General features: G+C 40.0%; 1 protein-coding gene across 1 annotated transcript in view; it reads left to right on the top strand.

The window, feature by feature from the left end:
• The window catches only part of SPAG16 (sperm associated antigen 16), a 441575-nt gene that overhangs the window by 8857 nt on the left and 412668 nt on the right, over positions 1–20050 (top strand). Inside the window, exons 2-7 of the mRNA XM_081002681.1 lie at positions 36–82; positions 2411–2509; positions 4435–4562; positions 12431–12568; positions 15404–15511; positions 17743–17860. Coding sequence (XP_080858807.1) covers positions 36–82; positions 2411–2509; positions 4435–4562; positions 12431–12568; positions 15404–15511; positions 17743–17860 — 638 coding nt within the window. The remainder of the gene's footprint in view (positions 1–35; positions 83–2410; positions 2510–4434; positions 4563–12430; positions 12569–15403; positions 15512–17742; positions 17861–20050) is intronic.

Genomic DNA, 20050 nt, shown 5'->3' with positions numbered 1-20050 from the left:
ACTGTTTGCTGTTTTATACTTAACTTAACATTTAGAGGTTTCAGTAGCAGAAAGCTCTGAAGATGACTACCAATATGAAGAGGTAAGAGACGTTAACACAAAAGTTGCAACCTATTTTATTTTTAAGTACAAATTGTGATATTGATATGACAGAGAAATACAATTTATTTTATTGTTAGCCACAAAAAATAGTCTTACATACTTTATTATTTATAAATGAAGGGCAAGGTCTATCCCAGAACTAGGGAGATATCTGGTTTTCAACATTGTGCTATATCACCAGCTAAACATTGCGATATACCGATATATCACAATGTCTGAAATAAGGATGGAGCTATGTAGAGGCATTGGCTGGCTTCATGGTTTATCCGACATCTTGATTTTTGCCAGTGCCTGTTCTTGTGATTCGCTGCCCCTTGCATGAGGCAGCGGAGAGCTGAGCCGGCTGCAGGAATTGAGAGAAGCATTGGCTGGTTTCACTGTTTTTCTTACATTGTGATTTTTGCATAGCGCGCACGCACACACACACTTCAACTTCAACATCATCATCATTATTCGTGATATATTACCAGGTCAAAAATTATGAAACCGATGTCACAATATGAACTTCAAACCTACTTACAAGACATGGGATTCTACAGATCCCTATTTTCACACACACCTTTTGTGCCCACACAGATTAGAAGGTCTCTGTGCACTGTGTATCTTCATTATCCTCCATCCTGCCCTCCCTCTTGCCCAGATGTAATTTACTTAAACCCTAAACTCAGTAGATCTGACTAGGACAAAATGTGATAAAAGTGTACACTGAACTGATCTTCTGATCCTGTAAAGGTTTTGTTTTGTTTTTGGTTCACTGCATACTGATGTGGAGAGAGGAGAAAACAAGGCCTGGTGTGGTTTTTCACAAGTGCTGTGCCTGGTTTTATTTTATTCTTTTGCAATTCTTTTTTCTCCTTAACTTTATATTTTGGTTTCTAAAAAGACATATAACGAACAATCCCCATTCCATCCATTTAAATGTAAATAATACAGTCAAACATTAAGTAAGTTTGTAAATAATCTGGAAATAGAATTGGCCTGATTTAGGATAGAAAATGTCTGAATGTTTTTAATCTTATTCTTGCACAGTTGGTGCCTGAAAAAAATAGTATGTTGTATCACTGAAACGCTGGTGACTTTACGCAGAAATTTGTTAATTAGTACTATCTTAATTTAAAATCAGTTAAATGCATCCGGTTAATCCATTCTGGGATAGTAATGGCCACTTGGTGCCTGAATGTTCAACTTATATTTTCATAGTTGCAAGTCTACATTTATGTATGCAAGTGCACATAATTTGTAATGTACCATTGATTCTGTTTATCCCAAGTAATTTATAGGCATTCTCACACTGAAAACAGTGCATGCACTTTTATACTTACGTGTCCATGAAAATGAAAGATAATAAGAAATATCCTGCTTATAGTTTTTCCATTTATTCCTGCTGAATAGTAAAAACATCCATGTAAAATTGCTCAGGGACAGGACTCTGATGTGAACCAAATCCTACTGATGCCACAGATAAATATGCTCAGTGACTTCTGAACTTCGGGTAAAACTATGGTCTAGAGTACACTCTCACTTTTAATATCCCATGATTTGGTACACATTTCTAGAACAGTAATTTCATGTAGACTTTGATCCAAAGCAACGTATGTGGAGAAGTTGTATTCTCATGCAAAGGAAAACATTACAGGCATTTTTGTGCATTTACCAAGTTCGCCTGTACAAAATTGGCAACAGTCTTTAATTGACAGAAACAAACAAACATAGTACTCCATTAAACTGGCAACCAAGTGTCCTGATCTAGAATATCGTGTATATATTGCATTTGAATATGGAGTTCTCAGCTCATTTAAATAGATGGACCTTATAGCTTCCCCATCCCATAAATACTTATGTAGATTGGGTCCCCTGATGAAAATGAATAAAGAAGGTATATTAGTTAGGGGTATTAAGATATAAGGAGATATCTTATACTGAATCTGATCTCTGGCCTATGCTGTCTAGCAATACCTCTGCTGGGGTTTCAGATTTTCCTAGTTCTATCACCTAAGACCCTTATTTAGGTAGAGACACGACTAAACAAGTAAACAACAACAACAACAAAAACGAAATAAGTCTAAGTGATACTCAGAGTAGACTCACTGAAATTATGATCTTTAGTTAGTCATGCACATTCATTTCAGTGGGACTATTGTGAGTATGATTTAGTTGGATACAGCCCTGAAGCAGGGATCTGACATATACAAAAAACCATTCCATTGCTGAATTGTGGCAAATAGATTATATAATCTTGGGGACTGAAACAGTTTTCCTCAACTCAGTGGATGTGCTCATTGTATATGTATTTATAATTCTGTCTTAGGTACCAGCCGACGATGAATTTAGCCTGCAAGATGGTGATGAAGATCTGGCAAAGGCTTTATACACTATACAGGAACAGGCTGTTGATGCCCAAATTATGGTAAATATGTTGTTTTTCAAAATATGTGACTACATTGATTCATATGACTTTACAGTTATTAATGTAATATGCATGTGAGTGTGGTGGTTAACAGAATGTTACAGCAAATGCATTATTATTCAAGACTAATGTGAGAGAGAGCAGAGAACTTCTAGATTGAAAAGGGTGACATTATGTTACATCTAAGTGACAAAACTGAACCAAACTAAGTAGTTTAATCGCACCCCCGTTTTCAAATTTTACAATAGTGTTCATAATGAAAGCTGAAATAAACTTGGCATTTTCTATATTTCATATTCAGATATGGTGACTTATCATCTGGTTGCAATAAAAATAATGGGCATCTAGTGGGAATAAATCCAGTGCAGCTGTCATGCAATTTACATGTTATTGGACAGTTTCAAAACACTTTCTTAAGGCAGGCTAAAGCCATTTAACATTCCCAGTGGAAATACATTCCTTTGCATGTCAGACCTCTATGCTTTACTGCAACTGCTTCAGAAACTGCCCTAAGTTTCAACAGAGATGCTATTAAAGGAAGGGAGCATATGCAACCTGAAAGTGTTTCTTTTGATCTAGGACATAAATTATATAGAATCTGTGAGTTGTGTGCATGTGTAATTATATATATTTAAAAGGAACAGATAAAAATGAGCCAACAGGGATAATACTCAAGTCTCATCTCAATGAAGGTGTTAAGTGATCCTTAAGCTCCTTTTTCCTTTCAACTGATTCTATTTTTACTTTTGCAACATAGGCCCCAATTCCTTTCAGAGGGCACACATACTTCTTTTGAAACTTCATGGAATTTAAAAGTAGTGGCTTGAAGAGTGGTACAGAAGAACAGGAAGAAAAAGGCCAAAAGCCGTGCTCTGTGTGCACAATCAAGCTCTCTGTTGTAGTCATAAACCCTGAAAAGCAGAAGTATTTTATCAATTTCCGAGCTATTGGAGTAATTGTTTACTGCACAGTTAATTATTACAATTAATGACGAGAAGTTCATTATGGAATGTAACTATGTGTAGATGCATGCTGTATTTGGATTTGGTAACTCTGTAAACCTTCCTTTTCCCCAAGGGCAACTTTGTATTTCCCTTTATTTTGTTCTAGCCACTGTGTTTTCTTGTTTTGAAACTTTTTGGAGTTGGATATAGTCCTGTGCATAAACACTTGGAACTCAGTGGTGTTAGACTTGTGAAGTCAGTTGGCCCATAATCTGTTACACTGGGCCAACCATCTGTTGTTGATTCTTCATCACACGTCAGTCAGTGTGATCAGCAGAGTATGCAAAGCTCCAGCAGACTCATTCAGTGTTAGCTCACCATGCTGTACTGTCACCATATAGCATGTAACCTTCAGCTTCACCACTGATACCGCACACTTAACTAATGCTGGTGAATGCAGCCTTTGCTTTATACCCACCATTGCACTTATGCACATTCCTTAGAGAACGGGAAGGTGGGTGAGTAATACTTTAGGCCTTCTGGCCTTAGGCTGCTTCTAAAGCCCAGTACAGCTGTATCCAGCTAAGCAGAATCCAGATGTGGAGGTTGGGCAACTCAAGACATGGACCAAGAAGTTAGTGCAATTTCACTCATTATTCTAAATTACACCGACAAGTGGGATTTCCTTCTGTGTAAAGAAGCTGCATAGCAACTGAGCAGTAGTATATCATCCCACTATGCTGGTTGAGCACATTATGTAGGAGGCATGAACCAAAACCAAGAGAAATTCCTGACAGTTCCCATAAAGTTTCCCTAATATGCCAGACCATGATAATTAAACTGCTATAGTTGTCTTGTGCTGTAATTTATGTGATAAAAGAATCCAACTGGCCTGTGATTGAAATGTGCTTTCTTGAAAGCAATAATGAGGCAAACAGGTAGGCTATATTTCTAACAGTAGCTCTTGAATTTTATTTCTAGGCTCAGCGACCAGGTCAGATTGCTAAACATTCCTTGTCTGAAACGCCAGAAGTTGTAGATGACTTTCTTTGCAATTTCCTGATTAGAATGGGGATGAACAGGACACTAGACTGCTTTCAAACTGAATGGTATGCCTTAAAAAAAAAAAAAGTATTCCAACTACAAACCTGCAGAAATAAATATGTATGACATGTTTTGCATCCTGATAGGCAAATAAAGAGGCAGACATGTAAAATGAGGTTGAACTGTGCCACTTTTATTTAAACCTTAAATTATAATCAGCAGAGGGGAATGTCTATGGGGCAGGAACTAACTTCACTGTATATAGCCATTGGGCTTCCTAGACTGCCCAGATTCCTGGGCCACATCCTGAAGGTGGGAAGGGAGGCCTTTCCTTGTCACCCCCCTCCAGGACTGCAGAACCCTAGGTGGATGAGGGAGTTTGGTCTCAAAGAAGGCCCCTATCTCACCCTCCGAACTGCAGAGTCTGAAAAGTGAGCCTTGGGGCCGATTCATCACCTGAAAGACACCTAAGGGGCATCACCAGGCTTAAGCAAACTATTCCCCCCCCCCACCTAAACTGCCCAAAGTGATGAAATCCATCTAGCATTCTGTCAGTGCGAAGTAGGCAAAAAACAAATCTACGATCACCTTGGAAATGCATCAATTGGTACCAAGGATTTTCCTGCTCAGCCTCTCTTGTTCAACAGCCCGCAAATAAGCTCAGCCTTCTGGAACCATCTAGGCCAGGCATTGGCAAACTCGGCCCTACAGATGTTTTGGGACGACAACTCCCATTAGCTAGGGATGATGGGAGTTGTCGTCCCAAAACATCTGGAGGGCCAGGTTTGCCTATGCCTCATCCAGGCCTTTTTGCTGACAGTTTTTTTGGCAAATTATAACTTTTGGAAACCTTAAGTATTAATTGTTGTCTTTATTTTTTCATAATAGGACCTTTCCCCAATGTGAGTGCACATTTTAAGCCTGCACACACACTTCATTTACTGCTAAGTAAAACACAAACATTTTTAAAGTGCGAAGACCATAACATTATTTTTAAAATGTCAAGCCAATTTTCAGTGTTTCTGCCCTATTTGTTCTGCATCCTGAACCAAGTGGTTAAGACCCAGAACTGTATAGTCTGTTCTCAAATAAGTGTCTGGATGATCTAAATTCTAAAATCAATGTAATTATGTTAATTAAGCAGATATATGCTTCTTTGCTTATTTTTCATAAGTTACTCAGTTTTGGCTTGCCATTGGGTGGAAGGGACAAAAGATAGAGCGGGACACCTAACCACTGAAAATGTTACTCAGCTCTCCCTGCGCCTAGCTTTTAAAGTCATATTTCCCCACATTTTGAAACCTATTTTTGTGGCCTATATCTTTGAGAATGACACATATATGCTAATCTGTGACTTACAATGCATGAGCTATTTGACACTGTCAATAAATATTAATTGTTCGCCTTGGTGTTGAGGTGGCTATAGTTCCACACAAGGTATTTTGACAGCGAATTGACTACCAGGTACTTAGGAACCACAGAGCCTGGTGGCGCAGCCAGCCCTGTGCTCATGGGTGTATCCAGAATTTATTTTAGGGGACAGGCTTTATGTTTGGGGGCAGAAGGGAGTTATCTGTGACACAGTTGGTCAGTTAGTTAAGTATTTTTATTTATTTACTTGATTTAGAGGGGCAGCTGCCCTCCTGTATTCTCATGCCTATGCACTTTTGAAAGCCCTTAAGCAGAGGGCTGGCCAAACACATTTTTCTCCCCCCTTCCCAGAGCAGAAAAAAGTTTTATTTTAATTCAGACCTTTTCCTCTACAGAGGGGGAAATACTCTGTTTTTCAAAAGTTCTATTGTTTTTCTGTATTTCTATGAGACTATTATCTTTTAATAATGTTTAGAATGTTGAACAAGAAACTGGGAGACTAGGGTTCAAATCCTCATTCAGCCAGGAAACTAATTGGCTCACGTTGGATTAGTAGTCATAGTCATTCAGCCCAACGTACTTCAATGGGTTTTTGCAAGGATAAAATGGTGAGGGGGGGAAACTGTGTACATCACCTCGAGCACTTCAGAGGAAAGGTGGGATATAAATGTAGTAAGTAAATTAACAGACTACTTTGAGTCTGAGGGTGCACACATAGACAAGTGATTTCTTGATTAGTGTTTATGGTATTAAAGCATCATGTTTAATGGTTTGTGAACTGATGCCCTAAACATGTATTTTATGAATGTTTTTAAATTGCATTTACATTGTTAATTAACATCATTAATAACTGAAAGTAAATTACATTTATCACATTTTCTTTGTGCAAGTATCTTTCTCTTGCTAATATACAGTAGATCCATGCTGTGATCAAACTCTAATGGGATTCAAAATGAGAAAATAATTAATGCTGAGAAAGTTGATTCATTTGCACCTATAAGAGCTCAGCTCATTTATTAAATGACCTCTTAGATATGAAAGCCTGTTTAAGAATTAATCTTTAATTAAATTAGGCAAGGTAATTAATGTGTTTATCTCACAGCTTGAGAATTCTGAGTATTTTGAGTATCTAATTTTATATAAAAGTTTCATCTTTTAACTTTCAGTTTGTTTTAATAGAGGAATAAAACCAAAGTATGAACCAATTAGAATATTTTCTTTATAAAATGAGTGGTATATTGCATAAATTCAGTTTTTTGTCATTTGTACAAATCTATATTTTGCAGTTTAAGACTATACATGGAAATTTACCTATGTGTTGTAATGTTGAGCTTTACATTTCTGTGGATGGGGGTGGACCAAAGCAAAGCCTGCTCTACTCTGGTCTTCTCCCAAGCCCTGCCTACCCAGCCTGGCCTGACTGGCCCAAATTCAAATACCTGGCTGACAGGAAAGTCCACCAGCCAACTGCCGGCCACCCTGCCCAGCTTTGCTTACCCAGGATTTGGGCCTACTCCAACGGGCCACAACTGCGCCCACCCCCAGGAGTGGGTGGGCAGCCATTTCTATGGATTGACAAAATTCCTGTCACATCAGACCCGAAGAATGATGCCTTAGGGTTGATAAACTCTGCAAGAACAGCCCTGCTAAATCAGACGAAGCGCCTACCTAGTCTAGCAACCTCTTTCTCACAGTGATGAATCATGTGCCCATCAGACACCACAAGCAGGAAATGAGGATAATAGCCCCCTTCTGCTGTTCTTACCTGACTCTTACTCAGTATAAGTACCATATTTTTCTGGATATAATAATCCCCCCCCCCCCGATTTTCCTGTATTTTTTTCCATGTATAAGACAACCCCTGTTTTTTTGAACCCAAACTTAAGACAACAAAACCCTAAAATAGATTGGCATTGTTGAGCTTTTTGGGGCAAGTGCCCTCTAAGTTTCCATCATGAGGTGCAGTGTCTGGGGCACCACACACTCCCCCTTGGTGGCAGAGGCTGCTGCTGCTGCCGCAAGGGAGCCAAGGGGCAGGAGGCTCCCGAGCAGGTCGCCAAGGCAGAGCCCAGGGAAGGCGGCGCCCACGCTGCCACCAGATTTGCAAGATTACGCTATGTGTTGTGTGTAGAAATGTTGTATTTGTGAGAAGGGCTGGAATAGAAGGGTTAGAAGAGGGAGGAGTGCATTCGAGAGTCTATAGGTAAAGGCTGAAGAATGTGCTAAATGAAGGAATCTTCCTTTTTTATTGTTACATTTATATTCCACTTTTCCTCCAAGATACATGGTGTTCCTCTTCCCTGTTTTATTCTCCACACTTCCTTATTTTTTTCCCAGCTGCCACTTTGTGCTTTTCTCTCCCAACCCATAATAGTCCTGGTTCTTCTGTCCCTTTACCCAGTTTCCTGATCCTCAGTCCTTGCATTTAGTCTTCAAGAAAGGTTGGACTCATCAAATCATCACAAGTGTTCTGCAGCTTCAGCTTGAAACCCAGTGCAAAGGGCAGCCTAAAACTAGACCCCACCCCTTGCCGCCTGAGTCCCTTGCACATTACTGTACCTTTGGTGGAATCTTTGTAAGGGCCTTCTGGGAAAGTCAGAGGTTTTATGAGACTCAAGCCCTCTTAGTTATTCTACTAATGTGTAAAACCAGCACAAGAATGGTGGCTAAGCATGCTAAGCTCGATGCCCTGTTGTCATCCCCAGCACCCACCATGACTTGGAGAGAAACTTCTAAACTTTGGCACACAGTTTTGAACCCGTCTAAATTGCACAAGGAGCCTCAAATGTTCATCCTCCAACTCATGATGGGTGATAGAGATGGAGACAGGACCTAGTTCAGCATGCTTCTTCCTCACTTTCCCTGCTTGCATATTGATTTTTAAGTGAGTGGAAAGCCTGGAAAGGGCTTCTGTTTGCTTCTCCAGAAATTGTGCACCAAGTGAGAATACTCAAGCCACCAGGTTCTCTGCACATACTCTGCTGGAGATGTGTTGCTTTGAGTGTCAGCTTTTTCATAATCATCATAACTATTTCACATATTGCTTTCCAGATCCCATAGCGCTTCACATGTATTTCTAGTTGTTGTCTTAGTGACAACCTTGTATGGTAAAATCAGTATTATCCCCCATGTTGCAGATGGGGAGGACTGAGGCTGAGTGTGGCTTACAGAAGACCTCCTCATGAGATCTTGGTAGAAGTTAGTTTCAAACTGGAAGCTTCCTGATTCATAGCTCTTAGTCACTTTGTACACCAGCTCAGCTTCCTTTCACTTAGATGAAATCCTATGGCCAGAGCTACACCACCTTTCCTAAAGAAACTTAACAGGCCTTAAAATCCTGCTTCAACCAGGAAGTGAACACACTTATTTTCAAATGATTTCAACTTTTAGACTTGCTGCTGTGTTTGTTTTAACATATTGCTTTAATATTTTCTTCCCATTTAATGCAGCTTTTATGCCTTTCGTATACATTGATTTCTAGGGACATGGGTGGCACTGTGGGTTAAACCACAGAGCCTAGGACTTGCCAATCAGAAGGTTGGTGGTTCGAATCCCCACGATGGGGTGAGCTCCCATTGCTCGGTCCCTGCTCCTGCCAACCTAACAGTTTGAAAGCACGTCAAAGTGCAAGTAGATAAATAGGTACCGCTCCGGCGGAAAGGTAAACGGCGTTTCCGTGCGCTGCTCTGGTTCGCCAGAAGCGGCTTAGTCATGCTGTACGCCGGTTCCCAAGGCCAATAAAGCGAGATGAGCGCCGCAACCCCAGAGTCAGTCACGACTGGACCTAATGGTCAGGGGTCCCCTTTACCCTTTACCTATACATTGATTTGGATACAATCAGCAGAGATGTGTCTGCCTTCATGATGAGGTTCCAAGAAGGTCAAAAGCAGTGCAAATTGTCCACTACCTACTTTAAGGCAAAATTAGAGTGGTGCTGGCTTCATTTAAAAGATGAATGAATTCTGGCTCCATCCCTGTGTTCTTTTAATACAATCGCTGACTCTGTTATTACTTCCAGAATTGTAGTCTGCTTGTAACTGCTTATACAAGCCTAGAACAAGAGCAAATAAAATTTTGCACAAAATAGTTAGCATTCAACACCCACCCACCCCAATAATATGCTTATAAGTTTTTCAGTGTATTTTAACTATGTATTTGTTCTGTTCTGACTTTTGAAGGGTGCTGGGGGTGCTGCAGTTTCAGAATCTAATTAATTTTTATCTCCTGTCATTGAAGCTTTTGATACTTTGATCTGGAGGTCATGCACAGCATGTATAAGAGCAAGTTACTGTTTCATTCTGAAAGCTGAATAAGAGAATCATAAAGTTGGAAGCAATCCCAAGGGTCTAGTCCAACCCCCCACAATGCAGGAATCCCAACCAAAGCATCCATGACTGATGGCCACTGCTTAAAAACCTCCAATGGAGAGTCTACATACAACCTCCTGAGGGAGTCCATTCCACTGTTGAACAGCTCTTACTGTCAGAATGTTCTTCCTGAGGTTTAGTTGGAATCTCCTTTCTTGTAACTTGAAGCCATTGCTTTGAGTCCTACCCTCAAGAGCAGCAGAAAACAACCTTGTTCACTCTTCCATGTGACAACCCTTACTATATTTGAAGATGTATATCACATTCTCAGCCTCCTCCTTTCCAGGCTAAACATACCCAGCTGCTTCAACTCTTCTTCATAAGGCTTGGTTTCCAGACCCTTGATCATATTGGTTACCCTCCTCTGCACATTCAATATCCTTTTTAAATGGTGGTGCCCAGAACTGGACATAGCATTCCAGATGTGGTCTGACCAAGGCAGAATAGAGTGGCCCTTGATCTGGGCACTATATTTCTGTTAATGCAGCTAAGAATAGTATTATGGTTTTGTTTGTTTTTTGCTGCTGCACCGCACTGTTGACTCATGTTAAGCTTGTGATCCACCAAGACTCCTAGATCCTTTTCACATGTACGACTGGCAAGCCAGGTGTCTCCATCTTATATTTGTGCATCTGGCTCTTACTGCCTAAGTGCAGCACCTTGCATCTGTCCCTATTGAAATTCATTTTGTTAGTTTGGGCTCAGTTTATAAGTATAAAAAATGGCATTTTAAGAGCTCTTGTAGTAACCTCTTTGTTCCTAGGAATCAAAGACTTGAATGTGTGAACTGTTTCAGGATCCAGTTTAGGAGTCTTTACATAGCAGTGGTATAAGGGGAAAATGTGTCTCCTGCCCTGTATTTTGTATGGTTGGGCTTAGTTCAGTCTTGCATGGTGTGCCTTTTTAAAAAACCTTAAAAAGTGATCTGAACATGACAACAGTGTTACAGAGTCCCTCCCCTCATTCCAGACCAACAACCTCCCACTTGGTTGAAAATATTGGCTCAAGAGCGTGTGTTGCAAAATGTGTTGGACAATGATTTTTGTGACAGTCCCATCGTTATCAGAATGGCCACCTGCCCAGACACTCCTAACATAGCTATTTAAAACCCACAGGGCAGCATTCTTGAGGGCCTATCAGCCAATTCAGGAAGGGAGACTATTGGGCAGTGGGATGATTGGAACACCAGTGGAATTTGTGATCTGTCTCTCTGGTCCAACACAAGGTACAAACTCAAACCCAGTACCCGAGTGAACTGATCTCCTGGTGAGGCAAAATAGCATCTTTGCTTCCCTTACCCTCCCACCTATTTTTGATCCTGAACTAGATAACATAGACAGAGAAAGTTGGGTCAGATCCTGAGGGTCTTCTAGTCCAAGCCCCTGCAATGCAGGAATATGCAGCTGTCCCATATGGGGATCGAACCTGCAACCTTGGTGTTATCAGCACCACACTCTAACACTCTAACTAAGCTATCCAGACCCACAAAGATGAGTTCCACCCAGCTCATTTCCTCAGGTCTTGGTGACACAGGCCAGTTCAGCCTGCTCATCCTAGCTTAAATCATGGATGATAGTTTTCATGGATGACCTGGAATAACCGGTAAACAGCAGCTCTGCTTTGCTACAGGGCAGGTGAACAAGGCAGCCGCAAACCTGTTGGTTGCTAGAAGGGATAGTTCTTCATCTTGAGTAGAAGCCCCATTCTGGACCAGCTGCAGTTTCTGTATCATTTTTCAAGGCAACTTCATGTACAACACATTGCAATAAAACTAAAAGGGAGGTTACTAGACTATGGTGAACTGTGACCAAGCTATTTCCATTTAGGTATGGTCAGCAGAAGCTGATAAAAAAGCAACCACTTTGAGCCACTGAGGCATTGAGACTCTAATGACAGTGCTGGTTCAACGAACACCCCTAAACTGTGACATGTTTTAATTTTAATGCATTTCTTGCTAAGTGTTCCCTTTCCCCTTGAATTTTCTAAAGCAATGACAACAATATTGTAATAGCTTTCTAGAAAGAGGAAGTATATTGTATTTTAACCTATGGGTCTCCTTCTGTGTTTAACATTCCCATCAAGTAGTAAACTCTATTTTGATCAGTCTACAACTGGGCGCTCCACTCATGGATCTTTCTAATCCTTGTGGCCAGGAGGAGAGGGAGAAAAAGAAACACTTTTCATTTTAATTTCAGGTATGAGCTAATGCAGAGAGGTATACTTGAACCTAAAGACATTGGATTTGTTCCAGATGCATACACCTGCAATCAACATTTGGAAAGGGAAAACAAATATCTCAAGAAGGAAATGGAGAGCTATAAAATAGCAGCCAAGTAGGTTTTTGTTATTGTTAATGGGTCTTCTGTTGTTCACCTGGGGAAAGATCCTGCTGAATTAACCACAATTTCTGTTAATTTCAAGAGGAAAGTTAAGCATGTGTTCAACAAGATTTGAATGTATTTATTTACCGAACTTACAGCTTAAATTGCAAAGAGCATTGAAGTAAAAGTGATTTAAGAGTGCTTATGTCTGACTAGACTGTGCCCAACATGAACATGTTATAATAAGCTGCCAAGTAAGCAGATTTATGGAATTCTAAGAACCTTGTTGGGGCTAGCTGACAGGAGAGAGCTGGGAAAGCCACCACAGTGTACCAAGCCATTACACAAAACTGCAGACCCATCACAATTCATGGGTCTAAACTTGAAGGGATCAAATGGGTTCATGGGGAGAAAGGCTAGTATTCAGGTTGGGCAACCCAGTCAGATGGGCAGGGTGTGTGTGTGTGTGTGTGTATTTGTGGCTGGTAATCAGAAACACAATCAATCCATAAAACAAAGCTTTTGTTCAGCCTTCTGAAGGCGTCCAGGCTTTCCAGTTCAAATGGTTCTTTGCTAATTGTATAATTAAGTAAAATAAAACACATGGACGGAAGATGGCTTGGTACCATGCCTTTTAAAAATGTTATTTGCTACACTTCCTTGCTCTATACAAAGACATATAGTATATCAACTTAAAAAAATATCCAGAACAGGAACCATGTAAAGATAAGCAGTAGTTTAACTGCACTGGGATTGTTATATATAAATAGGTCTAAATAATAACATTGTGGTGCTGAAGTGAATATAGGTGTAAACCACTGCGTTTAGAAAAGATGGCAATTCAGACTGACCAGAGATACATGCCATGTTACTTAAGCAGTTTATGTTTATATGTAACTAAATCCTGTCAATTTTCTGAGCCTAAAAGGTATTGCGGGGTACAAATAGAAAGCATAACTATTTACAAAAGAAATTATTGCATGCTGCAGCCATTTTAATGAATGCATGTATGTTTGCTAAATTTTACATTTCACAATTTTTGAAAGGCCATATTGGATCTATGAGTTGGCTATACAGGAACAGGAACCTTTATAGCATTATTGATTTGCTTTTGAGAATGCATGCCATACAGGAAAAAAATCACAAAACACTAAATAATTTACATGTTTTATGTGAGAGAGGGAGATCTACCGTGTTGTTGAGAGGCAGCAGTAAGCATTTGTCCTTAAAATGTTTGCTGCATCTGTCTTGTATGCTCCTTTCTGACAGAAAATGAAATGCATAGACATTTAAAGGGGGAAAGTCCTGGGCAGTAGTAGTTTTGTGAGCTTGATATTCAAGGTGCTAATATTTCTTTGGAAACACGCTTCCTTGTAGACATTACTATGAGATATGTTGACCAGTTGTCCCTGTTTGTGGTACCCAGGACCAGAAACACACTCAGCAAGGTTAACAAGTATACTGTCAATCAAAATATGATCTAGCAGCTTCAAGTCTAGAGTACTTGAAGTACGTAGCTTCAGTAGGAGGGACAGTAACAGGAAATGGCTGCACTACAGTATATCAGATAAGAGTGTTCAATGTCAGCATGTATTCCAGAAACTGAATCCAGTGCAAAGGGAAATAGGAAAGAGAAGGGGCACAAATAAGGAAGCTGATTTCACCATGATTTCTTTATATATATTTTTTTTATTAGTTTTTTTAACATATCATTTTCAACAGTAATTAAACATACTTTTACATATTATTCAAATTTTTGACTTCCATCAATCCTGTCTGAAAATTTTCCAATCTAATCTCTCAGTATGCATTTCTTATCTTCCCTGTTACATTTCAAACTCATAACTTTGTAACACTTCGTATATTTCTCCTTACAAAACTTCTTGTAGTCCTACTAGCGTAATTTGTTGATTGCAGTTGCTCTTCAAATAATTCATATACTTCTTCCAATTTCTTCTGTAAATCTCTGGTCCCGCAGGTTTTGAATCCTTCCTGTCATTTTGTCCAATTCTGCATAGTCCATTAATTTCGTCTGAGATTTCACCATGATTTCAGTGCATGCTTAAGCAGGTTTACTCAGCAGTATTCCCTGCTGATTTGAATGCATGCTGTTAAAGGTAGTAAGTTAGCAGGGTTGTGTATGGGGAGGGTGTAATAAAAGAACCATCTAAATGAGCTGAAGTGCAAAATGTCAGAAAGAGAATGTCCAAAAGTAGTGTACACCTATAGACTCATAGAATTGTAGAGAGGGAAGGGACCCCGAGGGTTGTCTAGTGCAACCCCCTGCAGTTGCAGGAATCTCGAATGCTATCCTTCATCCAATTTGTTACCATACTATATCCTGTTTAGCATTTCAAATGTGCTAGCAGTTTTATTCTTTTTCATGACAGCTTCAAATCTGAGAAAGTTCCAAATTGATCATGCAAATTTTTAAAAATACTCAAACCTAATAAATATAATTCTAAATACTTAGTTATTGCTCAGATTAATTGAGATACAATTTAGTTACTAACTGCCAATAAAAAACTACCACTAAAAGCAGATCTAGGTGTTAGTGGCATAACTAATAAAAGCAGATCTAGGTGGTAACTGCCATTTTGGACCTACCATTTCTTCTTGCCTGAAGTTGAACAGTTCTTGACTTGAGAGACTCTTGGGGCTGTAAGGCAAAAAATAAAGTGGGATTTAGATTTTCTTGACCATTCTGGTGCTTGTCCCAGCATTATGGCACCCTCCTATCCTCTCTGTCAGAATCTCATCACCAGTCAATGTCCCCCTGCTTTTTTTGTCTTATCCTTATTTCTTCATCCAGAAAGCAGTCATTTTCTTTTTTTTTCTTTCATGCAGCAAAGCTAAAGAAGCACTGTTAAAACTGCAGAAAGAGCGTGACTTCCATCGAATGCATCATAAACGAGTGGTGCAGGAAAAAAACAGGCTCATTAATGACATTAAAAGGTAAACGATTACAAACAGGGTTCTAAACCCACTTGGTTTTCAACAGAAGAGCCAGCATTACCTAAGAATGATATTTATGACATCCCCCTATTTACATGTGTTCAATTCATGCACAACCACTTATATGCACAGCCCTGGAAACCTGGAGGTGGGGGAAGAAACCTGAAAAGCCTCAGCAAAGCCCTGCTGTGCCTCCAGCTCATGCATCAATGGGGATACGCCTGTACAGTGGTACCTCGGGTTAAGTACTTAATTCGTTCCAGAGGTCCGTTCTTAGACCTGAAACTGTTCTTAACCTGGAAGCACCACTTTAGCTAATGGGGCCTCCTGCTGCCACCACGCCGTCATCGTGCAATTTCTGTTCTCATCCTGAAGCAAAGTTCTTAACCCGAGGTACTATTTCTGGGTTAGCAGAGTCTGTAACCTGAAGCATATGTAACCTGAAGCGTATGTAACCCGAGGTACCACTGTATAACAAAGAACTAAGAGGCTGAATTGATACAGGTAGCCTCAGTGGCAAGAAGTATCTTTTACCAACTGCATTTGCCATTCTTGGACTGGGAGAGCCTGACCACATTACCTCATACATTGGTTACTTCAAGATTTGATTCCTGCAGTGTGCTCTATGTGGGGCTTCCCTCGTGTTTGATCCGGAAGCTGCAGTTAGTGCAGAATGCTGCAGCATAATTGCGGACAGGAGTGAGACCTGTGCTCAGATGTCTGCACTGGTTGTCGATCTGCTATTGGGCTCAGTTCAAGGTGTTATTATTAGTATATAAAGCCCTTAACAACTTGGGACTAGTTTACCTATGAGATTGCCTTGCCCCATATGTGCCTCTTAACCACTTTGATCAGCAGAATTGACACTTTTAAAAGTGCCACATGATACCAGTTCCACACCTGTAAAAACCTGATCGTTTAGTGTGGCAGCACCGACACTTTGGAATTCCCTACCTATTGATATCAGGCAGGTGCCTTCACTGTCCTCTTTTCAGCACCTGCTGAAGACATTCATATTTAGACTGAAAAAAATCTCTTAGGAACTGAGTGGAACAACAGGGGCTATGTTCATCTGAACAAACAGCCTAAGGGGCAGGCCTCCCATTAAAAAAAAGGTCCTCATTGATAAGCTCTAGAAGGTTTCAAACACTTTGCAGGCAAATTTGTTGATTGCACAGATTACATGCAGAGGATTAGTTAGATCTAAGCAACCTGCCTATATTAGAAATTGCCTCTCTATGTAGAAGTCAGAAAAAGAATATTGTTACTTTCTGAACTTGTTAAATGATGTGTGCTAAACAGTTTCTTGTGAATTACATAGCAAATAGACTCACCATCCATAATGAAAACTTGACTTTCTACTTAATTTGGTGGAACATTCTAAATTTAGGTTCTGTTGTAATTAATACTAGAGAAATACATTTTAGTTGATCTTTCTTAATTGTAATTTGCTTGGTTGTCAGTTCATATGTTCATTTTGTTTGCACCAGGGATAGACATAACATTCATCTGCAAGAAAGAAACAAAGTTCAATATGGACCAGCATATTTAATTCATTTAATGTACTTTGATAATTTGGAAAATAAAAACTCCCACCTCCATCAACATTTGGAATAGTTTGTTTGTTTTTCATAAGATTTTATTAAAGCTTTTTCATAATACAGTAAGATAAAAGAAACTAATCTAAATAAAAACAAAAACAAAGGAAAGAGAAAAGAAAATGCATAGTCCTCTCTCAAAGGTAGCTCTTAGCCCTTGTCACCCACAGAAAGTGGTGGACCCTCCCAGCTCTCACCTGGGAGATTTCCTTTTTCCTCCCAATCTCTCACCCTGGGAGATCTTCACATCTTTGCCTCTCACTCAGGGTCCTTCCACCAACCGTCCTTGAATCCCAATAATGGCCAGAGCAGAGGATAACAAAGAAGAAAAAACAAAAGAATAGAGAAGGAGAAAAGAAATAAAATAAAAATGACTTCTGATTTTCTGTCTGTCAGTTACATAAAATAAATTATTCAAAACATTCACTCTAGGATGACATCCAACTATTCTACTTTGTGTTAAGCAGTGTTTTTCCAATCTTCAGACCTGAACATTTGGGTTAGTTTGAAAGAACTTGGATTGTATAATTCTTACAGGTAACCAAGAAACGTCTTTCTTCTGAGAATTAAATGCTACAGAATATTTATTGCCTTGTGACCATTGTATAATTTCTTTTCTTTATTTTTTTGTAGACTGAAGACACATTATGCATCATATGAGCCACTGTTAAAGCAGTTGAATGAAAAATATGAGATTCTACTGCGAGAGAAGATGCTCACAAGCTTAGAAAGAGACAGAGTGGTTGGGCAGGTAAAAACCTGTAGTGTGTTTAACCTAGAGATTCAGAAAGCACTGATCTCTTTACTGTCTAATGTAGACTAATGTAGAGTCATGGTTAGAGTGTGGGACTAGGATGTGGGAGACAAGGAGTCAGATCTCCACTCAACCATGAAACTCACTGGGTGACCTTGGGCCAGTCACGTTCTCTCAGCTTAACCCCCCTGACAGGGTTGTGTTGAAGATGAAATAAGGAAGGGAAATAAAGAAGGATCATAATCCTAATCATACTTACTGGTTTAAGTTTCCATTTCTATCCTCAAAAAACAAGGTGGACCACATATAGGTAAAAAAGGTAAAGGACCCCTGGATGGTTAAGTCCAGTCAAAGGCAACTATGGGGTGCGGTGCTCATCTCGCTTCAGGCTGAGGGAGCCGGCATTTGTCTACAGACAGCTTTCTGGGTCATGTGGCCAGCATGACTAAACCACTTCTGGCACAATGGAACACCATGATGGAAGCCAGGGTGCACAGAAATGCTGTTTACCTTCCTGTCACAGCAGTACCTATTGATCTACTTGCATTGGTATGCTTTCGAACTGCTAGCTTGGCAGAAACTGTCAGAACAATGGGAGCTCACCCCATTGCACAGATTCAAGCCACCAGCCTTCCAATCGGCAAGCTCAAGAGGCTCAGTGGTTTAGACCACAGCACCACCTGTGTCCCTACCACAAAGAAAACCCAAGAATATGTAATGCACAAAGAACGTGGGGCATTGGCGATTTTGAGTTTTTCTTGGATGTCAAGTGCACAGAGCTCTTCTTAGTTTAAAATCAATGGGTCATATCACTGAATATAAAATGGAGAGATTACCTGAGGTGTGGGAGGGATAATTCTGTATTCTGAAGAAAGCTGTGCCTTGCTGCTTGCAAGTGCCATCTGCTGGATCTGGTGATTGGCAAGCAGCCACTTCTTAAAGTGAAAGGAGCCTCCCTGTCCATCAAAATTCTCTTCAGAGGTGTAATTGGTAGCTTGTCATTTCTTTTCCAAGTTAATAAACCAATCTCTTCACACACACACACAAACACGCGCGCACACACTACGCCAGACCCCAGCAGCATACAAATTCACAAGGATTTTTTCTCTTATATATCTATACCTATGAATAAAATGAATTAAAATATGTCCTGCTGGCAGCTACTGTTGAATCAACAGTTGCTGGCCAGAATTGCATGTCTCCGAGTTCTTTCTGCCTTCTAGCAGAACTGGATCCATGTGCTGGACTGTGTTAGGCTGTATGCCAATGAAAGAGCTCTAAGAGTGCTGCTGTGCTTGGCCTGCTTCCTTTCCAAAGCCTCTCAGCAAGCTGATATCTGGCTTTTCAGTTAAGACCCTGAAACATGTTTAAATGAGGTTATTTTTTATTTTCAGTTTTGGAAAATGCAAGGTTATGTGTAGGGCAAGTGGTGTCTCCGTCACTTCAACCTACTTATATAGTGGGTAAAAGGATAATATAACCCACTGCATAATGGTTTCACTCTTTCACACTGGTGAATCCTAATATTATTGTCAGCCATGCAGAATCTCCCAAGTGTCACTGCTATGCCGCCTCCATTCATTTCAGTGAGGTTTATGCCTCAAACAAGCCTTGAGAAAATGAATAATGTGTTCTGCTGCTAAATTCATAACACTGTTCTGCATCTAATGTCAAGGTTCTCCCAATTTTGACACAATTAAATAGATGGATAACATTATTTCAAGAAAAGGAGCAGAATTCATCATTCCCTTTATTAGCCTCACTAAAACGATTGAGGCACTTGGTAGATTTTGCAAGAGTTAAAGCCTCAGGTGTCTTCAGTATAAATATGCAAAACAACTGTCGTTATATATTTCATAGAAGTGTACGTGACTACACTTCTAGGCACAGTGTGAGGAATGTATGTTTGATGCATATTATCCCAGTGTGGGACAGATCTGATACATTCATTTCCCTCCTTGTCAGGCACATCTCCTGTTCAGTTGTGGATAGAGCATGGCAAAAGCAGAGGGCCAAGAAGGCAAAGCCAACCTATATGCAATAAGGGCAGATCTCCTCAGTGCTCAGACTGTTTAGCAAGACAGCCCTGGAAGCATTCACAGGATCACTCTGCCTTATTGATACAAATAAAGCATATTTGATTCCCCCCCCCCCCCCAAGAATCCTAAGAACTGTAATTAGCCCCAC

This window comes from Podarcis pityusensis (assembly GCF_964106645.2).
Source record: "Podarcis pityusensis genome assembly, chromosome: 1".
NCBI lineage: Eukaryota > Metazoa > Chordata > Lepidosauria > Squamata > Lacertidae > Podarcis > Podarcis pityusensis.
The sequence above is the reverse complement of the archived record's forward strand: the minus strand, read 5'-3'. Positions and strand labels throughout refer to the sequence as shown.